We start from the raw sequence: 14,922 nt of genomic DNA, 5'->3' as shown, positions 1-14,922 counted from the left end.
GCTGGGAGAAACAGACAAATAATGCCTCAATCAGCCAACAAACACAGACATTACAAAAGGTGGTGGGTTCTATAAAAGACAGAAGGGATATTTACACCTGTGGTGGAGTTAGAGGAGATGCGTAAGCAAATGTATGCAGAAGGTCACCTTCTGGAGGGCATAGTTGAGGCATCAGCACCTGTGGAGGTAGGAAGCTTTCTGGGCTTTACTTAGGAAATATATTGTTTCACTAAAACAATACAATATTTTTTAAACAATATTAGGTGTCAATATTCTCAATTTATAAGATACTAAAATAACCTTCTTCTGAGCCACTTTATTTTAAAAATGACATCCGGCCCTTTTGGGATGCCTGAGTAAGACCACTTGGCTTCTATATGCTTTCAGGATTCTTAGTTACAACCGTCTGAGATGTATCCCTCCGCGAACCTTCGATGGATTGAAGTCTCTTCGATTACTGTAAGCATCTGATGTTCAACAAAGAAATTCTTCTCAGGGATCGAGCTGTCTATTTACTACTGGCTTAACTGCTTTGTTGATCCTTGGGTGTGTTTGGTTATATGCATTAGGATTTACTACAGATTTGGAAAAGCATATCTGACTACATCATTGTTCATCAGCTTTAATTTGGACAATATAATTTTCTCTTCTGTCATGTTTTTGCTGTAATTGCTTATTTTATAATATACAACTAGGGGCCCGGTGCACGAAATTCGTGCACTGGGTGTGGGGGGGAGGGAGTGTCCCTCAGCCCAGCCTGACCCCTCTCACATACTGGGAGCCCTCAGGCGTTGACCCCCAGACCCCTCCGATTGCTGGCTCTGCCCCTTGCCCAGGCCTGATGCCTCAGCCAGAGGCGTAGACTCCCATCACCCTCTGATCACCTGATCGGCCCCTTGCCCAGGCCTGACGCCTCCGCCAGAGGTGTCAGGCTTGGACAGGGGACCCCCACCTCCCCTCGATCACTGGCTCTGGCCCCCGCCCAGGCCTGAGGCCTCTGGCCCAGGAATCATGCCTGGGCAGGGGACCCCCATCTCCCTCTGATCACTTGCTCCACCCCCTGCCCAAGCCTGATGCCGCTGACCCAGGCTTCAGGCCTGGGCAAGGGGACCATCATATCCCCCCAATCCCCGGCTGTGCCCCCCGCCCAGGCCTGATGCCTCGGCCAGAGGAGTTGACCCTCATCACCCTCCGATCACCAATCACCGGATCAGCCCCTTGACCAGGCCTGAGGCCTCTGGCAGAGGTGTCAGGCCTGGGCAGGGGACCCCCAGCTCCCCGCGGTTGCAGGCTCCGCCCCTGCCCAGGCCTAACGCCTCTGGCTGAGGCGTCCGGCTCAGGCAGCGGGGACCCGCAGCTGCAGCGGCCCCGCGATCGTGGGCTCCGCTTTAGGCCCAGGCAAGGGACCCCTAGCTCCCGGGACTTCCAGCTTCGACCGTGTCCAGCTCCCATCGCTGGCTCCACCCCTACTTCCTGCTATCACTGGCCAGGGCGGAAAAGGAGCTTGATTCTCCCATCATGGCTGGGGGGCAGGGCAAAGGCGGCCCCAGGGCCGCCTTTGCCCTGCCCCCCAGCTCTTAGCTCCCCCCTGGGTTTCTGATCACTGTCAGTGGCAGGGGGCTTCTTCCTGCTTTCCCTTTTGCCTCCCTGCATTGTGCCTACATATGCAAATTAACCACCATCTTATTGGCAGATAACTGCCAATCTTTGTTGGCAGTTAACTGCCAATCATAGTTGTCAGTTAATTTGCATATAGCCCTGATTAGCCAATGAAAAGGGTATCGTCGTACGCCAATTACCATTTTTCTCTTGTATTACTGTTGATATTTAGAGGTATGTTTTACATAGAGTCAACTAATTCTGAAAGAAATGTAGGAAATGTTGTCTTTGCTGATTACATAATAAGTGAATTTTAAAGCATATAAAATAAAACATGATCCTCAAGCCCAGTACCGTCCCTAAGAATTTACCATTACCCAATTTGATGTTCTTTTATGATCCTCCCTTATACATATTTGGTTTTTGTTTTGTTTTTGTTTTTAATGTATTTTTCTTGATTTCAGAGAGGAAGGGAGATAAAGAGAGAGAGAAATATCAATGATGAGAGACAATCATTGAAAGGTTGCCTCCTGTACACCCTCAACTGGGGATTGAGCCCACAACCGGGGCATATGCCCTTGACCAGAATCAAATCTGGGACCCTTCAGTCCACAGGCTGACACTCTCTATCCACTGAGCAAAACTGGCGAGGGCAACACATTTGGTTATTTTGATGGTATACATATTCCCTGGCTATATCAATTTTAAAAGCCATAAATAGGAATTGTTCTTTTTCTGTCACATCTTCACTACCATTTGTTTTACTTCCAAATTTTCATAATTCTGTTCATCACTCTAAAGAACAGCCCACACGTTCACTTTGGTACCAGTGTGCTAGTAATTTCAGCAATGATTTGCAGGGGAAATTACTGTCAAGTGTACTGGAAGAATACGAAAAATAAACATCATATTGCCCTTCAAATGGGATTTTGTCAATTTACAAATTTATTTTTTCCACCAACTATTTAATAGAGTACCTGCTTTAAAGCACTCCTGCCAATATTGAATATCATCAATCCTTTCATTTCCATCGTATGACAAAAGCAACTTTATTTCCCATTTCTGATTTAATTTGCAATTCCAATTACTCGAGCATTAGAATATATTTTTTTTTTTATTGAGCATTTGTGCTGCTTAATCTATGAGCCTGATCATATCATTGCCCTGTTTTTATTGGGTACTTTGTCTTTTCCTTATTAACTTACATATCTTTGTACATCTAGCACTTGACTCTAAGTTTGCAGGTCTTTTCACAAAGGAATTATTCCTCGTATCTAATATGTGTTGCAAATATTCCCCATCCTCTTCCTTATATGTAATCTTTTATAGTATGAATATATTTTCTGTTCTCAAAAATGTGTCACTCCTTTTCATTATGGTTGCTGAGTTTTACACAATGATTTTGAAACCCTTTCCTATCCTGTTTATAAAACGGAACTCTTCTGTATTTTCTCTTACTAGACTTCAGTTTTATTTTTACATTTAACTCTTCAACCTAGAATTTATGTTATGCATACGACTTGAGGTAGGAACTAATTTTTTGCTTTCTGAAATAGATACCAAAGCTATTTATTGACTAGACCATCTTGTCTGCACTGATTTAAAATGCTTATCATCAACTGAAGTTTCATATACATGCACGGGGATTTTTCTGAACTCTCTGAGTTATAGGAAATTGAATTTTCTTTTTCTTGTTTTAGTTCTTTGCATGGAAATGACATTTCTGTTGTGCCTGAAGGTGCTTTCAACGATCTTTCTGCATTATCACACCTGTGAGTACCTAGTTCATGATGTGGGTTTAGGCTCCAACTGTCCCTGACAAGCGAGTTTGCAACACGCATCCTCTGCTGCCCCTTTTATTGTCGCATCATCACATGTGAATGGTTTCATTTTAAAGAAAATGTAAAGATTTTCAATGTAGATATGGTGAACTCCGCAAGATGGCCTTCATTTATCCTTTTGGCCCATACTCCCCATTAGTTGAGTTCTCTTTGCTTACCCAACATCCTAACCAATACCTTTGCTCTCATTGTTCTCTGATTCAAAAATATTGGCTCTCTTCCATTCAGTCTCTCCAAACCCAGTTGTTCTAAGACACATCCCAAGTATCACCTCTTCCATGAAGCCTACCTTGTTGCCTCAAACAAGGTTCGTTTATTTAGCAAATATTACTCAGCAATAGCTATGGTTCCATGCAGAAATAAATGAGACAGAGTTCACGACCTTATAATGTGGTAGAGGGCAATAGCCAAATCATCACACTGGGTGAAACACTTTTCTGTGTGTTCTTTGTTATAGCAGCCATTTGCACCTCCATATTTCCTGGAAGTGCAATTTTAGAAATTAAAAATATGGGATAAATGGGATCCAAAAACTCAGCTGGGTCAAATTTCATGATTCTGTTATTTTCGGTTGTATTGTTAAGACCATGGCCAACCTGGACAGAAGTTGGGGGAGCGGTCCTAGGAACCACAGCCTTCCTGGGGCAGGCTGCATGGGCATTCCCAGGGAGCGGCTCTCTGCTTTGGCTTAAATGTCAGTGTCACTGGGCTCCCATTTCCCCAGAGAGGTTGCCTGTCATGTCCCCTCTTGGTTTTGCCCTTCCCTCCCAAACCCACCAAACCCCAAGGTATGACTGTAGAAAATTGAGACGGGGGATGGGCGGAGGATAGGAGTTAGTTGTCAATCATGCTACATCTGAATTTGTCCTATGGGGGCTGTGTTCTCCATGCAGGTGTTTGCACATCTGATTGTTTGGTGCCTACAGTGACTAATCCTTCCAACTAAACGATTAGGGGGCAGGAAGCAAGACCTCTATGTTTTCCATATTTGAACCCCAGCACCTCAAAGTCAACATCAGGACCACTCAGGGCTGTCAGTTGCCTGAGACATGATGTTAATGAAAGCCAATAGCTCTGGGTGCAAGACTGTGGTGCTCTCTGGCAGACCAGACCATGCAGCACAAAGAAGGAAGCGGCCGTCCCATCCGCTAGGTCAGGGTGATGGAGCAGGAAGGGCTGCCCTGGGCAGCGTGACTTGAGCTCAGGGGAACATCCCTTTCTGTGGCCACCCCACTCACAGTGAGGGCAACTCGAGTTCCTACTCACACAGGCAGCAGTTTGTCCTGTGTTCTGTTCACTCCTGTATTTAATGTATGCGTTTGTCTCTTTCTCCCTAGGTTATAAACAGCTCTGCTCTATGCACTTTTTCTGCTGCATCCCTCACATAGTAAGGAATTAGCAAATGTCACTAAGGAAAAGACCAAATGACTCAAAAACATCATGTTGCTCATTTTTTATTTGTAAAAAGAATTTGAATCTGATGCAGATATGAGCTTAACTTTTACTCCAGTTTTTTTGTTTAGAGTTGGGCATTAAAGTTGCAATGTGAAGTATTGTAAAGTATTTTACAAGCATATTATGGGGATTTTCTAATAAAACAGTAACTTCAATTTTGTGTAGACCATAGACCTAAAATGTTATTAATCTGAAGTTAATTATCAATCGGAATTAATCAGTTTTTAAATGCTGTTTTATGTATCTCTTGTGCCCAAATTTGGCAATTTTACAAACCCAATGGTTAGCTTATTTGGCCTCAGGTTCTTCATCTGTGAAATGCTTTATTATACTATTGACATCAGAGAGTTGCTATTTTGGATAAAATGATGTAATTCGAGTAAATACATGGCTTAGCACAGTCCCTGCCTATGGAATGACGCAGTAAATGTTAGCTATTACCTTGATTACTATTCCTATCGCTACTGCTGCCTGTGTGAGTAGGAACCAAAGCTCTGAAATGAAACCCTTTGTAAAGGGACCTTCATCCAATGACGGTCTAAATCAGCTCTGGCGAACTAGCGTCTCTGTTTTCCCAGGCACTTTCTCATCTTTGTGCCTGTGTGCTCACTGGTTTTACCCTGGAACATCCTCCCCACCCTTTCCCACCTTCTTGAGTCATCTAAAAGCTTAGACATTTTAACCACCAGTCCCCCCAGAGTTATCCTCTGTCCACAGTCCCCTTGTAAATCCTTCTGCTAGAGCACTTCTAAAGGAAATGTGTGTGCACGTATGCGTATAGGTTAATCTCCCTCGCAGCAGGAGCTCTTGGGAGTTAAGAGTAATGTAGGTCTCATATTGGGGTCCCCAGAACCCAGCACCGTGATTGCGTTCTCATTAAATAATTGGCGAATGAAGGCAGCGTTGATCTCCACCCAATTTAAACCTGTCTCTGCAAATACCTGGACGCTGTCTAAATTTCAGGTGTGTGTTAACACTTGTGATGACTCACTAAATCTCAGTTGCACATAATCCAGGAAAATGGGTAACCCAATGTCTTCATTTTCTTCTAAGTTGTTTTTGCCAGTAAATCTATAGGGAATTTCTACTGAGCATCACTTTATGTTCCCTTAGGAAATAATACGTGTGTGTGTGTGTGTATGTGTGTGTGTGTGTGGTGTTTTTCAGAGCAATTGGAGCCAACCCTCTTTACTGTGACTGTAACATGCAGTGGTTATCCGAGTGGGTGAAGTCGGAATATAAAGAACCGGGTATTGCCCGTTGCGCCGGACCTGGAGAAATGGCGGATAAACTGTTACTCACAACTCCGTCCAAAAAATTCACATGTCAAGGTATGGTATTTAATCATTTTTATTTCTGTAAATAAAATTTGCCATGTTTATTTCAAAAGGGAAAAAAATACCATTTGCTGCTAGATTTTTAAAGGTATCACTGAAAAGCCCCAGTAACTACTGTTTCCACCCACGCGTGGGCAAGACAGAGCAGTTATCTGAGGCACCCAAGTAAAGAATGAGGCTTTTCAAATAAATTGCAGAAATAGTCCATTGGAAATTACGAAGTTTTCTTTAAATTGCATGAAGAAGTGAAGAGTGCACAATTTCTGGAAATTCCTCTCATAGCCTCTAACAAGTGACATGTTTTGCTTTCGCTTTGTCTGAACGTGTGCCCCGCTCCCAGGGCTGCCAGGGCCCTGTGGCTTCCTGACGCCAGGTAAGGAGATGAGCCCCCCGGTGTCAGGCCAAACCTCCCCTCTGGCCTCTCGTGCTGCCCTCTTCCTGGTATAATATGGCTGTGGCTTCCTTCCTTCCTTATGTCCCTGGTTTCCCCTTTGTTTTATGTATTTGTGAATCTGCAATAGCATCTTATTAACAAATATTTTTTCTATTATTACAAGAATAGTATATACTCAACATAGAAAAATCTAAAGAATAAATTCTAAACAATAAGAAATGTTTCATTTCTGCAAAAACTAAATCCCAATACCTAGAGGTAAACATTACTAAACTTGTTTTGCATATTTTTCCATGTTTCCTAGTCAAATGCATGGGTTTATTTTTTATTTATTTTTAAATATATTTTTATTGATTTCAGAGAGGAAGGGAGAGGGAGAGAGAGATAGAAACATTAATGATGGGAGAGAATCATTGATCGGCTGCCTCCTGCATGGCCCACACTGGGCATGGAGCCCACAACCTGGGCATATGCCCTGACCAGGAATCAAACTGTGACCTCCTGGTTCATAGATCAACACTCATCCATTGAGCCATGCTGGCCGGGCTCAAATGCATGGATTTAGATTCCTTACCAAAGATGGGATAGAAGGTTACTGTCAATCTTAATTTGTAGATTTTCAAGCGAGCCACTCATCATTACTAGATGGAGGACAGAAATTCTTGAAAATTTTAAATGTATAATCAGTAAATGTTTATTAAACATGTTTTATGTGTAAAACTAAACCCTAGGTATCATGGAACATACAGATGTTCGTGTTATGTTCTTGCCTTCCAAGGCTTGAAAACCTAGCTGAAAATATAAGCTTCCAACATTTGCACCTTTAGGTGAGAAAAATGTATCTAAGTAGGTCATAGTGTACTTTGGGTCACAATGGGTCTTAGTGTGCATGGGTCACAGTAGGCCATAGTGCACAGGGGGTCACAGTGTACAATGGGTCACAGTGGGTCATAGTGTGCATGGGTCACAATGGGCCTTAGTGTGCATGGGTCACAATAGGCCATAGTGTGCAGGGGGTCACAGTGTACAATGGGTCACAGTGAGTCGTAGTGTGCATGGGTCACAGTAGGTCATAGTGTGCAGGGGATCACAGTAGGTCATAGTGTACATTGGGTCACAGTGGGTCTTAGTGTGCATGGGTCACAATAGGCCATAGTGCGCAGGGGGTCACAGCGTACAATGGGTCACAGTGAGTCATAGTGTGCAGTGGGTCACAGTGGGTCTTAGTGTGCATAGGTCACAATGGGTCTTAGTGTGCATGGGTCACAATGGGCCTTAGTGTGCATGGGTCACAATGGGCCTTAGTGTGCATGGGTCACAGTGGGTCTTAGTGTGCATGGGTCACAATGGGCCTTAGTGTGCATGGGTCACAATGGGTCTTAGTGTGCAGGGGATCACAGTGTACAATGGGTCACAGTGAGTCATAGTGTGCATGGGTCACAGTAGGTCATAGTGTGCAGGGGATCACAGTAGGTCATAGTGTACATTGGGTCACAGTGGGTCTTAGTGTGCATGGGTCACAATAGGCCATAGTGTGCAGGGGGTCACAGTGTACAATGGGTCACAGTGAGTCATAGTGTGCATGGGTCACAGTAGGTCATAGTGTGCAGGGGATCACAGTAGATCATAGTGTACATTGGGTCACAGTGGGTCTTAGTGTGCATGGGTCACAATAGGCCATAGTGCGCAGGGGGTCACAGTGTACAATGGGTCACAGTGAGTCATAGTGTGCAGTGGGTCACAGTGGGTCTTAGTGTGCATAGGTCACAATGGGTCTTAGTGTGCGTGGGTCACAATGGGCCTTAGTGTGCATGGGTCACAATGGGCCTTAGTGTGCATGGGTCACATTGGGCCTTAGTGTGCATGGGTCACAGTAGGCCATAGTGCACAGGGGCTCGCAGTAGGTCATAGTGTACATGGGGTCACAGTGGGTCTTAGTGTGCATGGGTCACAATAGGCCATAGTGCACAGGGGGTCACAGCGTACAATGGGTCACAGTGAGTCATAGTGTGCAGTGGGTCACAGTGGGTCTTAGTGTGCATAGGTCACAATGGGATTTAGTGTGCATGGGTCACAATGGGCCTTAGTGTGCATAGGTCACAATGGGTCTTAGTGTGCATGGGTCACAATGGGCCTTAGTGTGCATGGGTCACAATGGGCCTTAGTGTGCATGGGTCACAATGGGTCTTAGTGTGCATGGGTCACAGTAGGCCATAGTGCTCAGGGGGTCACAGTAGGTCATAGTGTGTAGGGCGTCACGGTGGGTCATTGTGAGCAGGGGGTCACAGTGTGAGAGCTGAGGCCCGGCTAAATCCAGGTTCACTATGCAGCAATTATGGAGCAGTTTAGCTACACTGTGCCTCAGTTTTCTCCTATGTAAGCAGAGGCAATGACAGTACCTACCCAAAAGAGCTTTGTTAACACTAGATAAATCATTACATGTGGAATCTTTAATTTAAAAAAGCCAATTTTATAGAAAGAAAGAATAAATGGTGGTTACCAGGGGCTGCAGGAAAGGGAAAATGGGGAGCTATAGGTCAAAGGCTTCAAACTTTCAGTTATAAGAAGAATAAGTTGAGAGGATGGAATGTTCAGTATGATCACAGTAGTTAATAATACAATGTTGGACTGGCTAGTGTAGCTCAATGGTTGAGTGTCTACCTATGAACCAGGAGGTCATGGTTCAATTCTGATCAGGGCATGTGTCAGGGCACATGCAGTCTTAACCCCTATTTGGGGACATGCAGGAGGCTGCCTATCAATGATTTTCTCTCATCATTGATGTTTCTCTCTCCCTCTCCCTTCCTCTCTGAGAAAAAAAAATAATAATAATAATACAATGTTGTATACTTGAAAGTTGCTGAGTGGATCTTGAGCAATTTCACCACACACAAAAATGTTAACTATGCAAAGTTACAGATGTGTTAATTATCTTAATTCCACAATATTGTGTATATTTCATCATCACATTGTACACATTAAATATATACCATTATATTTGTCAATTATCCCTCCATATAGTTGGGGGAAAGGATTAGTTGAATTAAATATATACGTAAAACACGTTACCTTACACACAGAAAGCACCCAACATAGGTTAACCACTAATTCTATTATAACTCTTCAAAAGACCAACAAAGACGAGGGACTTCAAAAGACGAGGGACTCTCCATGATTTATTGATGAAAGAAGGAATTTTCAAAACCTATGTTCCCTACAAACATTTTTAACTTGGCATCTAATGCTTTTTTCCATAACTATGAATGGTTGCAAAATATGTCATTTGCAGTGCACTATGTTTGACTTTTAAAAAAAATTCTGCCCTTACTCTTTTAAATGTATTTGGTGGAATCTAATGTAACAGCTAATTTTAAAAGACAAAAACAAGCCCTTGCCGGTTTGATTCAGTGGATAAAGTGTTGGCTGAAGGGTCCCAGGTTCAATTCCAGTCAAGGGCACATGCCCGGGTTATGGGTTTGCAGGAGGCAGCTGATCAATGATTCTCTCTCATCATTAATGTTTCTATCTCTCTCCCTCTCCCTTTTTCTCTAAAATCAATAAAAATGTATTTTTTTAAAAAGACAAAAACAAGATTCTTCTTTTTTCTTTTTCCTTGAACTTACATTTTTCTCCTTGAATTTCTATTTCCAATACCTCAGAGAATTATATCGTTCTTTGTTACAAAAAAAAAGTATATATAATTAAAATTTTAAAAAGTTTCCTGCCACCAAAAATCTGTGAGTTTTTAAGTTTTTTTTATTTTAAATGAATTATTTCCGTTAATACTTGAGCCATTGATTGGGACAGCATAATTATTTACCCATATTTTAATATTGTTATTGACAGTAGAATGTTATTGGAAATGACTCTCTGAGATTATGTGCATTGACTGCAAGAGCCTTTGCAGTATTTTGCATTGTTCTTTGGTGGCTCTGTTTCCTTGGGCAGTGCCCTGTGGCGGATTCCTGGTGGGCTGAGAGGTACCCTATCCTTTGTAAAGTGGAGATGATTGTCCAAGGGAAAGGGAAACTGGCGTAACTCTTATTCTTAGGAATGAGAGTGGGCAGAATGGTTTCAGAAAGGTTGTGTGGGGGAAGTTGAGAAACTACAGATTGATTCTATTACACTTCTCTGTGCTCAAGGATACATGTACTCTATTTTGAAAAATGCTAGTGCTTCTCTCTATTTCTTAAAGTTTAGAATTTGCCAGAGATATTTTTTTTGGGGGGGAAAAGTCATGGTAACACAAATTTGAGAAAAGCTACATACTTATATTCCATCCTTAGAGCATCCTGGTTCCCATTAATTGATTAAATGTTCTCAAATCCAAACACATGCATGTATACATATATACATACGTACATACACGTCTGTTTAACTCAAGATTTATCTGACTGACTTACCTTTTTTGTGCATTTGGTTAATGACTATATAGAGTCTCAGGTACTTACTGTCCTGTGAATGGAAATGTGCGGGAGGGGATATTGGCCTATCTGCCTGATGGAACGTTGTGCAGTGATGGAAATATCCTATGTCTGCAATATCCTGTATCGTTGCCGCTAGCCATAGTGGTTGTTGGGCACATAATGTGGCGAGTGCAACTGAGGAAGTGCATTTTAAATTTTATGTAATTTAAATGTGAATGTAAATCGCCACATGTGGCTAGTGGCTACCATATTGGGTAGAAGAGTTGCTACAAGGGCTCAGAGGCAGGTTGCTGGGGTCCAACCCCAGCAGGTCCAGGGGTCCCCAAAGGTGTGGACGGAGTCGGCGAAGAAGGAATGACACGAAGACTGAGTTCAGTTGATCATCATAGCCGGGTTCTCTTGTCAGGGTCTGGTCAGGATCTCTAGCGAAGTTCTGGTTAGGATCTCCAGAGAGGTTCTGCTCAGGTTCTCCAGCCAGGTTCGGTCACCAGGTTCTAGTCAGGCTCTCCTGCCAATCTCCGCAGTCAGGTTCAGTCCAGGATCCCCTGCCATGCTCTCTCGCCAGGCTCCGCCTCCAGGCTCTGAGGCCAGTCCCTGTCCAGGATCCTCCGGCATGCTCTCACCAGCGAAGTTCTTCTGTCTCTAGAGAACGTTCTGTGTAGGTTCTGTGCCTAGGCTCTGTCTCTCTTGGTCCTGTCTTCCAAGCCCTGTGTTCTCAGTTCTGTGTTCTGAGTTCTGTCTCTTGCTGTCTTGTTACATCTGTATTTATACCAGTTGATTCAATCCTATCAATCTCTATTACAAAGGTTAGGGCGTTTCTTATCTCCATTCCAGGGAGTAAAGATTATGTAGTTTAAGCATGATTGTTCGTAGTTAAAGGGATTAATTATCCGCCTGGCACTTAGTTGAGGGGTTTTATTCCCTCCCTAACTTCAGGGGAAAATCCCTACCTGGGGATTCAACCTTTCTCGGAGAGGTGACCTTGGTTAAAACACAGCGCCAAGAAGGTGAGCAAACATATTAAGAACCATATGCTATATATGCCAGGTCCCTTGAAACAGCAAGGATGGACCGGCTCCCGGCAAATTCCCCCTTTTTTATTTTTTAAAGGCAGGCATTAAAAAGAAAAACCTCAAATGCTCTCTTATATCCATTTTAAGAGTAGGATTGGCACTTTCCGCTATTACCTGAGTCCTGATCTATCATCCCAGGGAGAGCTTGCCAATCCTGCACTTTCCCAGGGTAGAAAGGCTGCAGTGGGGTTAAGGATAAGGCTCCTTGAGCCTACCTTCTCCCATGCCATTACATTTACCTTTCCTTCCTCAGAAAAGCATGGACATATTTCTTGTATAAAACGTTCTGTCTGACTGGGAGTAACCTTAATTCCTCTGCTAGCAAGCATATATGTTAAAAGATCAATACAGAGTCTTTTTTCTTTAGACTCAGTATGGCACATCTTCTTAATCTAAAGATCAATACAGAGTCTTCTTTCTTTGGACTCAGTATAGCACATTTTCTCAAACTAAGAATCAATACAGAGTCTTCTTTCTTTGGACTCAGTATGGCACATCTTCTCAATCTAAGTTCTGTACTATCCACCTTCTTACCCTATTTATCCTCTATAGGGGGGTCTGTAGCACCCTGGTGGAGTCCTATCCGTCCCGAGTGTGGAGGTTCTCAATGGGGCGGCTTACCTAAGGGAATCCTGTTCCAGGGGTTCCCAAAGGTGTGGACGGAGTCGGCGAAGACTATCCACCCTCTTCCTATGGTGGAGTCCGATCCGTCCCGAGTGTGGGGCGCTTACCTAGGGGTCCCTGTTCGGGCGCCATATGCCGGGGTCCAACCCCAGCAGGTCCAGGGGTCCCCAAAGGCGTGGACGGAGTCGGCGAAGAAGGAATGACATGGAGACAGCGTTCAGTTGATCAGCAACCTAGCCAGGATCTCTAGCCCGGATCTCCAGAGAGGTTCTGCTTCGGATCTCCAGCGAGGCTCTGCAGCCATGTTCCCTCGCTAGGTTCCCCAGCCAGGCTCTGTCCAGGCTCTCCAGTCAGGTTCAGTGTCCAGGTTCCAGTCAGGTTCTCCTGCCAATCTCTGTAGTCAGGTTCAGTCCAGGATCCCTTGCCATGTTCTCCCGCTAGGCTCTGTCTCTAGGCTCCGAGTAGATTCTGTCTTCTTGATTCTGTTCTAAGTTCTGAGTTCTGAATTCTGTCTCATGATTTCTGTGTTCTGAGTTCTGAGTGGTTTCTGTCCGGCTCCCGGCAGCAGGTGGCCGTGAAGGGTGAGCATGCAGGTGTGTCTAAGCCAGCTGTGTGGAGAAGCAGGCCAGTGTGGGACCAGGGCGCTCCTGGGCGGAGCTGCAGGAGCAGAGCTGAGCAGGAGCCAAGTGCTAGAGGGGTTCCAGGGCCTCCAGGAAACGGTTGAGCTGAGACTGGTTAATTGACAGATGATTTAAGGGCTTAGGCTTCTCAGCTGGACTGTGGCAGTTTAGTTTAATATTCACTGAGTTATCAAATTAACGGATTCTATAATGTTCAAGGTGCTACCCTAAGCTGGGTAGCAGACACCATGGGTGTGCACCAGTTGGCCAGCAGTGTAGGCATTCGGAAGTGAACAAATACAGCATAATTGCATTTAGCAGACTTTGGGATGTACTCACTTTTGCTATACCTAAATATAATTAAGGTTCTGGGCTAGTTCAACATTTATAACATTTCAGATTGGATCTCTGCCCATACTGCCACGACTACTAAAAATAGTAACAGTGACGACAACAACGAAAGCCAGTTTGTACTGAGCAGTTTGCATTGTGCTGAGAGTTTTATGTAGCTATGTATCTCTAACTTTTCACATCATTCCTATAGCAGATACAATTATTTCCACATTTGAGAGAATAAAATACTGTAATGTAGGGAGATGATTTAGTTAAAAATCACTCCGCTGCTGAGTGAAGGAGCCAGATTTGAGCCCCGTCTGACTGCAGAGCTTGCCGCTAAAGTTAATGTCCTAATTTTCAGTAAAAATATTTTCAAAACAAATTATCACTATAAATAAGATGCTCCCCCACCCCCACTATTGAGAAAATGAAAGTTTGAACCACTCACATGCTGCTATACATATTAACATAATAAATGGATTGGTAGGAGGCAAAGTGTCCTAATTTTCAATTAGAATAATTCAGTGTAGGAAATCTGAGTGCTTAAAAGCAATAAAATGATGCTCCTTAAGGATTTTATAATTTGAATTGTTTATATTTTAATGAAACTTTTCCTGTAGTTATGCCAGTTTAATGTGTTTTATTTTATTCATGAAAACATGTAAGTACATACTCCTTCTATTAAGGTTTGTAAATATGTAATTTCAATTACAGCAAAAAGAGGAATATTCTTTATTTGAAGACATGTTCACATAGCTATAATTAAATATAATTTAGGGGTTTCCTCTGCTAGGAAAGACTGGGCTACTATCTTGAGTAATTAATTTTTTCACAACAATTTTTATCCTACATTTTCAGAGTATTTTCTTTATGGTATAATCTCACAGTTTCAGCAGAGCAAACTCGTGAGTCCATGGATATTATCAAGTTCCCTTTTTAAATAAAGTTTTAAAATTAAAAACAATGGAAGAAACTAATGAGATGAAATAGATGATCAGAGCATATTGAATTAATACCCTGTAAAACATTCTTGAGTGGGAAACAGATGGATATGACTTGTTTTTGTAACCCAGAGGTCCTGCTCTCATCTTTCAAATATCAGAGGAAATTAGAATGATTAAGCAGTTCACAATAAGGCCGAGGTTTTTGCCCTCCCCGGGTTTTCATTGAGAAAGTCAGCATGGGATGTAAAATATTTTAATGTCTAATATTCCCT

At 43.1% G+C, this 14,922-nt stretch overlaps 1 protein-coding gene across 4 annotated transcripts in view; it reads left to right on the top strand.

Annotated features, from left to right (window-relative positions):
* The window catches only part of SLIT2 (slit guidance ligand 2), a 361,028-nt gene that overhangs the window by 282,229 nt on the left and 63,877 nt on the right, over positions 1–14,922 (top strand). For all 4 annotated transcript variants that reach the window (XM_059674520.1, XM_059674503.1, XM_059674511.1 and 1 more), the window contains 3 exons: positions 388–459; positions 3,300–3,371; positions 6,063–6,226. In XM_059674520.1, the coding sequence (XP_059530503.1) occupies positions 388–459; positions 3,300–3,371; positions 6,063–6,226 (308 nt within the window). The remainder of the gene's footprint in view (positions 1–387; positions 460–3,299; positions 3,372–6,062; positions 6,227–14,922) is intronic.

The sequence above is a fragment of the Myotis daubentonii genome, chromosome 1, assembly GCF_963259705.1.
Source record: "Myotis daubentonii chromosome 1, mMyoDau2.1, whole genome shotgun sequence".
In the NCBI taxonomy this organism is placed as follows: Eukaryota; Metazoa; Chordata; class Mammalia; order Chiroptera; family Vespertilionidae; genus Myotis; species Myotis daubentonii.
Note: the sequence above shows the minus strand (reverse complement) of the source record. Positions and strands in the feature narration are given on the sequence as shown.